Source organism: Muntiacus reevesi, chromosome 22 (genome assembly GCF_963930625.1).
Source record: "Muntiacus reevesi chromosome 22, mMunRee1.1, whole genome shotgun sequence".
Classification (NCBI taxonomy): Eukaryota; Metazoa; Chordata; class Mammalia; order Artiodactyla; family Cervidae; genus Muntiacus; species Muntiacus reevesi.
Genome location: NC_089270.1, coordinates 8330086 through 8343630, shown reverse-complemented (window position 1 = coordinate 8343630; position 13545 = coordinate 8330086). Strand labels below are relative to the sequence as shown.

Genomic DNA, 13545 nt, shown 5'->3' with positions numbered 1-13545 from the left:
GACACAGCCATCTGAATATACAAATACTGCTCAACAGGAAGCTTCACAGAGGCTTTATTAAGTAAAATGCTTTACCATCTGATGTAATCTCTCCTTCTTCCATGCTCTCAGACATCACAACCTCCTCCTCAGTGTCTTCTTCAAAAGATGAAAGGTCACTGGTGTGGACGGAGCTAACTGTGATGTCTGTAAGTCCATCCACATCAGAATCTATCAAAGAGAAATCTACAAGACAATGAAACATAGAAAATAAATCGTCTTGTGGTAAGAACAGAAACAGCACCCAATTCCTAAATTACATTAACATTTTTCTGCTTTAACTGCTCAAAGAACTTCAACTTCAGAAATAATCTCTCACCATTAGTAACCAATATCAAATAAGGTAGAGCTGTTTTCAGAAGACAAAAAGGCAAGGTTATCCTATAAAATTAATAAAACTGATGTGAATGATATACAAAAAGCAACTATTAAGTAACTGAAATATTCACTATCTAATATTTTAAAGATTAGCATATATGACTATTAATTTGCTTGGAATAATGTATGTGAATAAATTATGGGTTAAATTATAACATTTAGAGTGTCTCTGTTCATTTGCATTGTGAATTGGCACATGAGAATGGAAAGGAAATATACAAATGCTTAATGCTCATCTTTTAGCAAAGAGAACATGAGTTTTCAGGCTTTAAAAACACAAGTAGCAAACATATTTATAAAACTTTGAAGGTAAATTTGATGTGACCCCAGTGGACACTCATCGTTCTTTAAACTGTTGTAGACTTTTCCAAGTTTTTACCTTCTTTTGTTCCTTCGCCGGATTTAGCTTTACTACTGGTTTTTTCTGAAGGAAGTTTTGAACATTCTACTTCTTTATCCTTTGCTTGTTTTTCATCTTTTACTCTTTGTACATCTTCGCTCCTTTTTGAGTGATCGATTTTCTTTTCAGTCTTTTCCTTCTTCTCTTTCTTTCTTTCTGCCTTTTCATTGCTGTCTGGCTTCTTTTCACCTTTATCTGCTGATTTGCTTTTTTGGTCACCACTTTCTTGTTGAGCATCCTTATTTAGCAGAACTGAACTAGTACTTTCTCTTGTGTGATTTTTCACTTCTTCAGTTGGACAAGGGGGATCACTAAGTTCTTCAGACCCAGGGGCAGCTTCCTGCCCTTCCCCTGAAGAGTCAGGTGTAGATTTTTCTTTCTCAGCTATGTCCTCTGAAGTCCTCTCTTTCTCAGCACTAGTGTCAGTGCTTGGCTGAGATGGGGGTTTTTTGGACATTCTCTCACCGGTCTTGGCATTCGACATCTCTGTCGAAGCCCTGGCAGCACTAGCTTCTTGGTTGAGAGAAGTGATGGTTTCCAAGATGGACATGGCATCACTGGCCACGTTCGCACTGGGTCCAGGGGTGGGGACACCTTGGAGGGAAAGACACATTTTAGAATAAATGTGTGCGAAGGTAAAGCCCTCTGCAGACTCAAGGCCACCTGTCACTGTCAGTTTTATGTGACACACACATTTTTAGACTTTCAGGTACTAGTGCTAAGACTTAACACACTCTAAATTCTCTACCTCCGTAATACAGAATCTTAGGCACCATGCAAATGTGAGAACGGTCTAGCTCCCAGAAAAAGAATATGTTCTCTAATTTTGTAATTATTGCCTCTACTGAAACACACACACACCCATCCACTACATTATTAAAATGACCATTATTTAAAAAAAAGAAAAGAAGTGTTACGCCAGTTGAAGAATCTGGGTGATAATTAAAATAACTACAAATTCATGAGAATGGCCAAAAAGATAAATACTTTAAAGAACTAAATACCCCAACTTGGTAATCAGCGCAAGAAGAAAAGCAAAGGAACTGCCCAAGAATAAAAGCAAGCACCTTGTGTGATGGTGGAAGAGTCCGGCTTCTCATCATCCGGGGCTGTGCTGCCACCCGTGTCCTCCTTATGATTGAGCGTGGCCAGAAACTCATGCACGGCTTTCTCCACCTGAGGTCTGAATGTGTGGTTGATCTTTGGATCCACAACCTGAGAAATAATTCGGTCAATACCAGACTCCAACATTCCTGATCTGAAACACAGGATAATTAACAGAAAAATGGAAAAAAAAAAAAGAGAAATTAATGTAGTATTAAACAAACTCCTTTTAAGTAAAGCTGTATCAATTACATATATGTTCTTAAACTGCTTCCTCTCCATCCTCTTGGATTGCAAGAAGAATACACAACAGAAAATAAATTTCACACTATAGCGGCATTTAACATAGCATACCGCAAAAAAAAAAAAAATACATAAAATATGTCACATCTACACTGTGTCACTAGTGGAAATACTAAAGCAGACAGAGCAAAAGCAAAACAAAATACCTTTAGATCTAGACATTATCCAAAGGCCAGGCTTGTAGGTGATGCTTACCTCAATCCCGCCCATGGCAGACAGGAGTAAATGACCACTAAAGCTGAATTCTGTGTACAAAATAAATCTATGGATTCTATAACTTTAAAAAAAAAACAGAAAGATGTAAGTCTCTTACAAGTATTAGTGTGTCCACAAAAACTGAAGAAAACACACACAGTGCAATTTTTCCAAACTTTACAAAAAAGAAAAAACACCAAAAAAGAAAAAAGAAAAAAAAAGGAAAAACTTTAGAAGAACAAAAACAAAGCTTAAAACTTTTGGCCTTCTTATTATCTTCTTGCTTTAAAGATGAAATTATTTATTCATTCAACAATTACGTTCTAAATGTCTTAAACACAACAGGCACCATACTAGCTCCTGAGCCACTGCAAATAAGACCTGGTCTCTATTTTGGTTGGGGAGAGAGACACAAAATCCCACATGACAGGCACTAGGACATACAATACACTATGAGAAAAGAATATTATCATTATTAGCCATCCCTGAGATGATTTGTGAATGCTTTACAAAGGAGAAGACATTTAACTCGAGTTCGGATTCCAGAGAAGAGAAAGGAAAAAAGTGTTCAAAGAAATATCACACTTAAGAGACAGAGGCGCAAAAGGGCCAACAAAGTCTGAAGCATGAAAACCACAGAGGCCTCTGAACAAAATAGGAGGACACACATTTCTGTGAAGAATCGCACTTCAAGCGTGTTTCTTTTTCTAACAGAGAAGTGAGGAGTCACAGTTCCCTGGACAGTGTTGGGAGAGCAGGTTTGAGGCCTCCGGCCGTCCCTGCACAGGGCTGAGGTGTCTGTCTTTACGCCCTGCAGGGCTTTGTCTGAGTGCTGGGCTGCCTGGAGTGGAGGATGGATGCGATTCGCCGTTCCCGAGGCACCTTGCAGCCCTGGGATACTACAATTGCATTTATGTGGGCCACAGAGAAAGATGAGACGCCACTGCACAAAGCAGGTAACCTGCTTTCTAAAGTTCTAAGATTCTTAAAAAAAAAAAGCTAATCCTCCGAACACCATTATATCTTAGAGGTGTCTTTAAAATGTAGCAGGTGGAAAAGAAGTGAGGACAAGCAATCTGAAAAATGTTTTAAGGTGCAAACACAAAAAAGGCACAAACTAAAAAATAAAACACACCCTTCAAATGATTGCTTCAGTCTCTTTCCCTGATGCCTACATTCTGGGCCCCCGTGTGCTTATATTCTCTCTCATCCAGAGGTCCACCCCGATCTTGAAAACGGAGGCCCGCACTAACAACCACACTGCTCCTCGTGGGCTCATTTCAGGGACATGTGGGTGCAGCCGGGGCTGCCTCACCAGAGGAGGGGAGAAGTCATAGCTCCAGGTTCAAGGGCAAAGTCAAAATGCCAAGCAGTCGGCACTGTCTTCGTGAAGGCTACTTCCCTGTCTTTCCTTAAAACACCGCACAGTTCAGGTCATCATTTCTGAGCTCCCTTGCATTTTAAGGTTCTGTTGTACAAATGAATGCATAAACAGAATAAAATTTTTTTTTATCTATTGAGCTGGCAGATTGGTTACTGAACCATGCAAAATTGCAGATATTAAACTATCTTGTCTTACGAAAATGGCAACTGTAAACAGTTCAATCTGAGTCAACCGAGTATTTCTCAAAGTATATGCAAGAAAACTGTCCAAAATTGTGTTTATAGGTGCAAATACATTCCTATACCATTAGTAGTTGTCGTTGTTTAGTCATTAAATTGTGTCTGACTCTGTTGCAATCCCACGAACTGTAGCTGCCAGGCTCCTCTGTCATGGGATTTCCTAGGCAGAATACTGAGGTGGGGTGCCATTTCCTTCTCAAGGGGATCTTCCTGACCCAGGGACCATACCCACACCTCCTGCACTGGTTGCAGATCCTTAAACACTGAGCCATGAGGGAGGCCCTACACCATCAGGTAGACACAGCTAAAAATTACTTTCTTTAGAGTAACTTAAAAATGTTATCTAAGAGACTTAAGTTTACTAACGCAGTTTAAATGAGAGAACAGTTCAATTAAAAATAAGTAAAGTAGCTAGAAGAAAATGTACAGATGTCGCGGTAAGAGCAATGCCTAAAGTACCCAAGAGATGACAATTCGCCCGCTCTAGTCCACAGAGGAGGGTCCCGGTCACCCACAGGCACACTGCTCTAGTATTAACTGCCAACAGTCCCAAGCGCCCCCTACTGCAGGGTCTAGCAATCCCTCACCAAACAAGGCTCTGTGAAAATGTCATTATGTTGGTACAACAATTTTAAGCGCTTGATTTTACATGGGCAAGATTGAGTTTAGCTCTCTTTAAAGAACAGAACAAATGACTGCTTCCTGGCTTTAAAGGTTTTGCCTGCTAAGACGTCAATTTCAAGAAATGTGCCTTCCAGTCAGTCTCTTAACATATGAAGAAAAAGACAAAAAGAATCTAAGACCATTCCCTTCCCAAACATGCTTTTAAAACAATGTTATTTTTTGTGAAAAGGGAGGCAGCTATGCACACTGTTGAGAGCTGGTGCTCTGAAAGCGTGGATAGTGTTTGTAAGCCTCCGCCCCCTCCCCCCCAGCCTACCCCTGGCCCCCGGCCGACCCCTGGCCTCCGACTTGACCCCTTAGCTCCCTACCCCCTTTTTCAGTTACTGCTCTCTGGAAGGCCTGCCACCCAACCGGAAAGGCCTTGACTTCTCCCCAGAAGCAATCAGATGCAGCCCTCTAATGGCATCTTGTGATCTCACCTGGACTCTTTCACAGGGTCCTGAATATCTTTTAAAATGTAGACAACAAACCTACTGTCCCATTTCCCTCTTCTCTTCTCTTATTTACTAGGACACGCAGTCTGAGCCCAGGTTCCTGGTTTCTAGGATTACCTGTGGCTAAATGGGTCTTTGAATCAGAGTGTCAAGTTTTATTTGTGGGGCCTCCTGTGGGTGAACTACCAAGGGAGCAACACACTAGGTATGTTTCCAAGGTCCCTGGGGCCAAGAGAGAACTGAGGGGCGACAGCTATAAACTGGGCTTCCCTGGCGGCTCAGGTGGTAAAGATCCGCCTGCAATGCAGGAGATCTGGGTTTGATCCCTGGGTCCGGAAGATCCCCTGGAGGAGGGCACGGCAACCCACTCCAGTGTTCTCGCCTAGAGAATCCCCATGGACAGAGGAGCCTGCGGGCTCTAATCCATGAGGGTGCAAAGAGTCAGACACGACTGAGCGACTAAGCACACAGCTATAAATCAGATTTGTTTAGCTGTTTAAAAAGTCACATTTCGTCCCAGTAGGTGAACTTGAACATAAATATTTGTCAAGGCAGGAAGACTAAAAAGCACTTTTAAAATAATGCAGTCAGCTTTTCTGGGGTGAGGCAGGGAGAAACGGTTCAAGTGTTCTTACCTTGGTGAATACTTATATTCATGAACAATATTGTAAATCTGGTCTTTGGGGGAACAAACATGATCTTTTTAGGTCCATCTAAACATTGCAGCTTTTCTCGCTCTCTTTGTGTTTGCCAAGAAACGGACTCTAACAGGTCCAAGTGTACCACCACTCCCTTTTTGGTTATATCATCACTAAAACTCACAAGCAAAATCACAGGAAAATTTAAAAACACACACACACACACACACACCAGGAAAGTCCCTGTGGTCCAGGGGTTAGGACTTGCACTTTCACTGCTAGGGCCAGGTTCAATCGCTGACAGGGGAACTAAGATCTTACAAGCCACACTTGGCCAGAAAAAAAAAAAAAAGCAAGCAGTTATATTAGAACATAGAAGACACTGTCTCAAATCAGGAGAAAGTGTTTCAATTTCAGTCATCTTTAACGTCTTTATTTGTAAATAATAAAGCCTGGTTCCAGGGTCAAAAAAGTAAGTGTGAACGTAACTGCATAGGACACACTGGCCAATCTGGCGTTTGCCATCATTCACATCACATCACATCTAGAGGGCTTTTTACTGAAGTCACATAGTCACTCCTTCAATATTTCCAAAGGTCTACAGGAACAATCAGACTGTCAAATTTATGAGGGAAATTGAAGAGATTTAGAGTCTACTCTACAATTACACTGTATCATTGTAAGAAGTCGCCAATTACACTGTATCATTGTAAGAAGTCGCCACACCAGACCTGACAAAATTATCACAAGGTGAACAAACTTCCACAAATGTCTCCGCTTTCAGGCAAGGCACATAGTGACATTTTTAAGCCTTCCTAGGAACTCTTGCAAATCTGAAACTTACTTGAGCACTTGTTGTCGAATATTGTTTCTAAGCTGGTTCTTGTTGAGGTGGGGACTCCATGTATGAGTTGCCAAGTGGTTCGCAACAAAGTTGTCAACACGCTGTCTCAGATTCTGATAGGCAGGCTAGAGAGAAAGAAAAAGATAGCAATGTTAAAAACCTCACTGTTACATAATATCAACACTAATATCCATAAGTCCCAGGAATCTGAGTATCTTTAGCAGTGTTAACATTTCTTACAGCATCAATTTGGCAACAAAGTTTCATGGTTTGACAACCTTGTATTATCCTCCTGCTTCAGGATAATATAAGACTCATTCAAATACCATTTATCTAAAACAAAATGTTTATAAATGAATACAAAGACAGATATACCTATTTATGGATAAGATAACAAGAAGTGTGACTGTTAGATGATTTGGAGCCAAGAAATGGAGAAGAGCAGACAGGAAGCTAGCCTTCATTGAGAATAGGGCATCCCAGTTGGACCTTCAAAGTTTCACAGCAGAGCTGGGAGTAGGAAAGGCGGGCCACACAGGTACACCCAGCAATGTAAGAGCAGGTGGATGAGAAAACATGCAGTCAGGAGCAGTGGGGAGCCTCCACACCATTAAATCCAATTTTGTTGGAGAATAGAAAACAAAAACAGAGAAATGAGGTCGGAAACATAACTTGGAACCAGGGTTTGGAAAAATTTGAGGACCCATATACAAAGCCTGGAATTATTGGGAGAGAGAATGGGAACCCACAGCACATATGAGCAGCGTGATATGTGATAGCTGACCTGATATTCCTATGGTGAGAGAGTAAACAGACTAAAAATATTCGCAGGAAAGCATGCAATAAGTAGAAGAATGGAGACCTGTACTGGAGTGGCAAAAATGGGCTGAAAGGCATGGATCCAAGAGAAATTATGACGGGACAATCGCTGGACCTAGGTGTTACATTAGATGTAAGGCACTGGTTCCTAACTGGAAGCAATTTTGCGTCCCCCCACTCCACCCCCACCCAGGTGACCTCTGGCAATGCCTGGAGACATCTCTGATTGTCACTGCTGAGGGGAGTTGCTAGTGGCATCCCAGCGGGCACAGGACAGCCCCCCCTACAAAGGACTATCCAGCCCCAAATATCAGCTGTGCTAAAGCTGAGCACTACTGATACGCAGGAAGCAGGAGAGAGGACACATGTTAACAGGCCGTTTCTACACTGCCTGGAAGGGCTGTCTGATCATGCTTCCTTCCTACAAGCTGTCCCCGCCACGCATGCTCTTTACATTTTTTATGTGACTTTTTTTTTAATGTGACTTTTAATGTAGATGAGTCTGAGTATTCCCGAATGATTTTAAGCAAAACTGTACAACCTCTGTTTCTGCTGTTTGCTCCCTTACCCTTCAAAGTTTATGCTCCAGTCCTAAGTTCTCATGATTTTAATCGTGTACACCTACCACTCCTTCTCCCCGCCCAGCTGGCAAACTTCTCACCTTCAGAGCTTACCTAACCCGTAAAGTCATCCTGACACCCCGGGTAGGCGTCCATGGCCCTTCTCCCATGTACCAACTGTCTCCGATACACACTATCATTCAAGTAATTCTTGTGTTGTATTCTATTTTAGGGAGTGGGGGTGCAATATTTATCTCTTTACTGAAGTGTAAGCCTTCTCCTCTCACTCTTTTAAACTTTGTTTCCACACAGCTTTTCACACTGCTGGGCAGATAAGCAACTAAAAAGTAGTTATCAGATGAGATGACTGGGTTGTGGAGATGAGAAAGATTTTATCCCTCTATGACACTCCTCCACCCCCCTTCCAGTTACCAGAATTTCGCTAATACCTATATTCTATCCTCTATTCTATACCTGTATTCAACTGGCAAAGATTGAAAGCAAAAGGAGAAGGGGGTGGCAGAGGATGAGATGGTTAGATAGCATCATCGACTCAATGGACACGAATTTGAGCAAACTCTGGGAGATAGCAGAGGACAGGGAAGCCTGGCGTGCTGCAATCCATGGGGTTGCAAAGAGTTGGACACGACTTAGTGAATGAACAACAAATATTACATCCGACCAAAACTAGTCTTGTGATTATTTCTCATGCTCCTCTCCATTTATCCAAAATTCATGTGAATGAGAATTAATTTTCTCCCTGATGATTCTAAAACAATTATTCTTCCCAATATTTCCAAACCTCAGAAACACCAGGCTCAAATGTCACAATGTATTTAGCATTCTACTTGCCCATAAAACAACCTTCAATTTGAACTATCAAAGTTAAATCTCTTGGTTTCTAAGTTCTTGTTTAGGTAAAAAAGCCTAGTGACTACAATAATATTTGGGCCTCCATTACTCTTCTGGGAAGAGCTATCTCTTTTTCTAGTGCTCCTGGCCAAAAGCCTTCACATCATAGAGGCTCCTCCTTCTCCTCCACGCCGCACCCGAACCAGCAGCAAATCCCCTGGCGTTAGCCTCAGAACACAGCCAGAGCCCGAGCCCCTCCCACCCCCTCCACTGCTACCACTCCTGCCCGGAGCATTCTCGTTGCCTGCCCAGGTTACAGCTGCGGATCGGCCTGCATCTAGTCTACTCCTGCTGTCTGAAGTCTGCTTCCACAGTGCAGCTAGTGCCCATCTTCTAAAGTTGGGGGGACCATGTCGCTACTGTCCAAATCACATCACGACTAAAGTAAAGGGGGTACTGGAAGTGACTCCATGAGGCCAAGCCATCGCTTCTGCTCTAACACCTGCCAGTGGCTTCTCAGCTCCAATGAGCGCCAAACTTACCAGGGTTTGGGCAGCTCTCTAAAGCGAGGGTGGCGGGGGCTCCTACCTCAGCTCCGAGCCTTACTCCCTCAGCAGGCTCTGCCGCAGGCCTTCTGCACTTGCTGTGCTCCCCAGTTGGCATGCTCAGCCCCCCGCCGCTGGACAGCTCCTTCAGCGATGGCTCAAATGTCATCTCGTTCAATCTTCCCTGGACAACTTATGCAAAACACACCACCAACCCTTTCCACCCTCATCCTGCTGTCTCTCTCCCACAGAACCTCTCACGAGTGATATACTTTCTCTGATGGGCTTCAAGTTCAAATCAGCAGGGACTTTCTGTTCACTGCTGTGTCTCTGGCACCTAAAACAATGCCTGGTGTATAATAAATATTTGTTGAGTGAATAAACTTACATTATTTCTGTCTCTGATTTTTCTTTTAAATCTGAAAAGAAATAGACAATAATTATGGTGACCAGGAGCCACTTCCAGCTGAGAAAGTATCCAAAAATTGGCCTCTACAACCTGGAGTGAAAGGGGCCATATTCACTTGGTCAGGGAGCACCCTGCTGAGTCCCAAGAGGTGGGCCTGTCTTGATTTTTCCTCCTCACTTGCTACTCAGTGCACAGGGGTTGGAATGGCTTTGAAACCTGGCTCTTGGGATCTGGAGACCGGAGCAGAGGAGCCCCAGCATGAGCTGGATCTTGGGCCGCGTGTTAATGTCAACACGCGCACTTGTCCTAGTTATCGTTAGATTGTCAAACCAATTGTGCTTCCTTCTTTCCCCCCACGAAATGTTTTAGGACTCTACTTTGAGAAACGCTGGCAGGAATATTACAGGCACAACAACAATATTCAGAGGGAATGTGGATGCAGAAAAAGTTGAGCCTTAAATACTGTAGCTCCCCACCCCCCAACTGCTGATGTATTTGAATTTTCAATCTGCATACACAATGATGACACACGGATTTGTAGGTTTCTAAGGACAGCAAAGTGAAATCTCTACTTGCCAAATTAAAAAAAAAAAAACAGCTTTACTTATTGACAGTTGGGTAACATTTACTTCCCCATGTCCTATGGAAAAAAAAAAAAGGATGGAAGGAAGGGAGAGGGAGGAAGAAAGTCAACTGGCATCATTTTCAAACAGGCAGTTGTGCATATTCCCTAAAATGAAGTGAGAAAACCACATACTATTCTACATAAATATCCCCAAGAAAATTGAATTTCATGTGGTCCAGAAACTCCAACACCCACAAAAGGCACATTCTATTTCTGGTCTACAAGGTGGGCCAGAGTTCTTAAAAGGGAAGATGTCCCCAGACTGTCAGAAAGGTTTCCCTAGAGGCGATGAGGGAATGGTGTGTGCTTCACCTCAAAGCCCTTTCCTCAAAGAAATACGCTTCTTTAGAAGAGCTGAACATGCTATGTGAAAACCCTGACCCCATCGAAACTCTGAACCAATGAACCAAACTAGATTTAAGTTAAAAAAAAAAAAAGTTTTCCCCCAACTGGTTCCAACCAAAGCTTCCTGCTTCACTTGCTTCTAGACCTACTGGGTTTCCATCCATCTACTGAATGCACCTTCCCGTTTTCTCTACTCAGCCTTTGCAGAACCACTCAGGATGACCCGCTCCTGCTAATCCCCCTTTCACTTTGACCCTTGGTACAAACTCCCTTTCCCTTCCCAGCCCCGCTATTTTTATACAGGGAACTCTTCCCCTATACCCCTTACTCTTCCTAACTCACTCTTCTGTCCAGTCCTTCTTCCACTTCAGTATTTGCCGTCACCTCTCCTCCGTCCTTTCCTCCGTTCCCTCTACCCCTCCCCTCTAACCCCTCCTCCCTTCTCCCTTGAGACATGACTTGACCTGAGGGATTAAATCAGAGTCCCTGGGGGAAAGAGAAGCCCCCCCCCCCCCCCCCGTACCCTACCTTTCCATCGACCAGCTCTGCGCCCCTCACCAAGTTCAGCATTGCAACACTGCAAACAATTCGATTCATTACCAGTTTGCGCTTTCTCCGAAGGACAAAGACCTGACCCTTACCAGCAATCTTCAAGAAAGGAGGCAAAAATAACTTGGGACGCAAAGTAAACCAGGGGTGGGGAGCGGTGAGTGGAAATCAGAGATGAGAGCGCCGTTAGCCTTAATGCGGACGAGTCTCCCAAAGACCAGTAACTCGGTGGGGCTCACCCCTATATCCCCAGCACCTAAGCAGTGCCTGGCACGTAGGAGATGCTTAACGCTAGTCTGTTAAAGCAACGAAAGGCTGAGCGAATGAATGAACACAGCGAGCCCCACAGCGCCGGGCACGAATCGGCCCCTCCGAGAGGAAGCGGCCGCGCAGGGAACTCCGGGGTGGGCAGGCGGCGCGCTCCAGAGCGGGCCCCGGGGCTGGGGACGCGAGGCAGCCGCCGGCCCACCGACCGATGGCGGGCCACCGACGGCCTGCCCGGCAAGGTGGCGGCCCGTGGGGTCGTCCCCGGTCCCCGCGCGCCCGCAGCTCCCCCGCGCACCCCGCACCTTGGTGTCCACGTCGGCCAGGCAGTCCCGGCGGAACTGGTCGAAAAGCCCCTGGCTCTTGAGGTGGTTCACGATCATGGCCACGAGCTGCGGGTCCCCGGCGCCGGCGCCCGCACCCCCGGCCCCGCCCGCGCCCGAGCCAGCCCCGGGGCCGGGCGGCGGCGGCGGCGGCTGCGGCTGCGGCGGGGGAGGCGGCGGCGCGGGAGGAGGTGGCTGCGGCTGCGGGTTGGTGGCCATGGCGGCCTGGGCCCGGGGAGGAGCGCAGTGAGCCCCGGGCGGGCGGCGCTCCTGGGAGGCGGCGGTTGCACCGGTCCCGCCGCCTGAGGGAAGCCAACGGGATGTTGTTACGGAACCAGCGGATCCAGAGCGACCCCGGAAGTGAAAGGGAACTACGGGGAACGGGGGGGGGGGTGCGGGGGGAGGAAGGAGGAAGGAATTTAAAAAAAAGCGGTGACAAAAGCAACAGAGGTGCGTCTACGGCGGCCGCGAGGGGCCAGTTCCGGTTTTCGCGGAGCACGGGCGCCCTCGCGAGGCTGGGCTAGGTGGGAGGCGGCGGCCTGAAACCCGGCTGCGCCGGCAGCGAGCGGCGGGCGGTCATCGGGGGCCTGGCTTTGGAGTCCTGGGCCGTCGGGCTTTCGACTGGCGCAACACCCCGGGGCCCGAGGGCCGGCTGAGCGGCGGCACGCGGGGCCGGGCCGGCCGGGGCCGGGGAGCGAAACGTAGGCCGGGTTCGAGCCGCGATGGCGTTTAGGCCTGACGCTCTTGTTCCTGTTTCCCAGAGCGGTTGAGATCCGTAGACATTCCCGTGCAAACGCGTGGGTAGAACTGCTTACTCTTAACTCTCCCAGACTTCCTCGTTCTCAGTCTGTGATCTCTCTGCTGCCCGCCCCATCCCTTTTTTCCCTGAAGCATCCTCCGTTGCGTCTGTGGCCAGGAATCCGATTCCTCCAGCGTCTCCTTGCCACGCGGGAAGACAGGACTCCCCCCCCGCCCCGGCTTTCAGCTTTCAGGGTGTTGCTTTTGATTAGTTTGATCATATGGTAATACTTATAAAGCACTGTCGCTAGGTGCTAGGCGTGGCATTTAGTTTAGATGCATGAATTCTTCCAGTGTTCGGAAGAGCGCTAAACTAGCTCTCAGTTCAGTTCAATTGCTCAGTCGTGTCCGACTATTTGCGACCCCTTGAACGGCAGCACGCCAGGCCTCCCTGTCCATCACCAACTCCTGGAGTTTACGCAAACTCATATCCATCAAGTCGGTGATACTGTCCAACCATCTCATCCAGTGTCGTCCCCTTCTCCTCCCGCCTTCAATTTTCCCCAGCATCAGGATCTTTTAAAATGAGTCATTTCTTCTCATCAACGTGAAAGTGAAGTCGCTCAGTCGTGTCCGATTCTTTGCGACCCCATGGACTGTAGCCTACCACGCTCCTCTGTCCATGGGATTTTCCAGTCAAGAGTACTGGAGTGGGTTGCATTTTCCTTCTCATCAGGTGGCCAAAGTATTGGAGTTGCAGCTTCAGCATCAGTCCTTCCAATGAACACCCCGTACTGATCTTTAGGATAGACTGGTTGCATCTCCTTGCAGTCCATGGGACTCTCAAGAGTCTTCTCCAACACCACAGTTCAAA

The 13545-nt window shown here is 46.1% G+C and overlaps 1 protein-coding gene across 1 annotated transcript in view; it reads right to left on the bottom strand.

The window, feature by feature from the left end:
• Positions 1-12254, bottom strand: part of BOD1L1 (biorientation of chromosomes in cell division 1 like 1) — a 49836-nt gene extending 37582 nt beyond the window's left edge. Inside the window, exons 1-5 of the mRNA XM_065913886.1 lie at positions 11916-12254; positions 6643-6767; positions 1885-2075; positions 797-1411; positions 76-225 (exon numbers count right to left, since the gene is read on the bottom strand). Of these exons, the coding sequence (XP_065769958.1) occupies positions 76-225; positions 797-1411; positions 1885-2075; positions 6643-6767; positions 11916-12152 (1318 nt within the window). The 5' untranslated portion in view covers positions 12153-12254. The remainder of the gene's footprint in view (positions 1-75; positions 226-796; positions 1412-1884; positions 2076-6642; positions 6768-11915) is intronic.
• Between the last annotated feature and the right edge of the window lie 1291 nt (positions 12255-13545).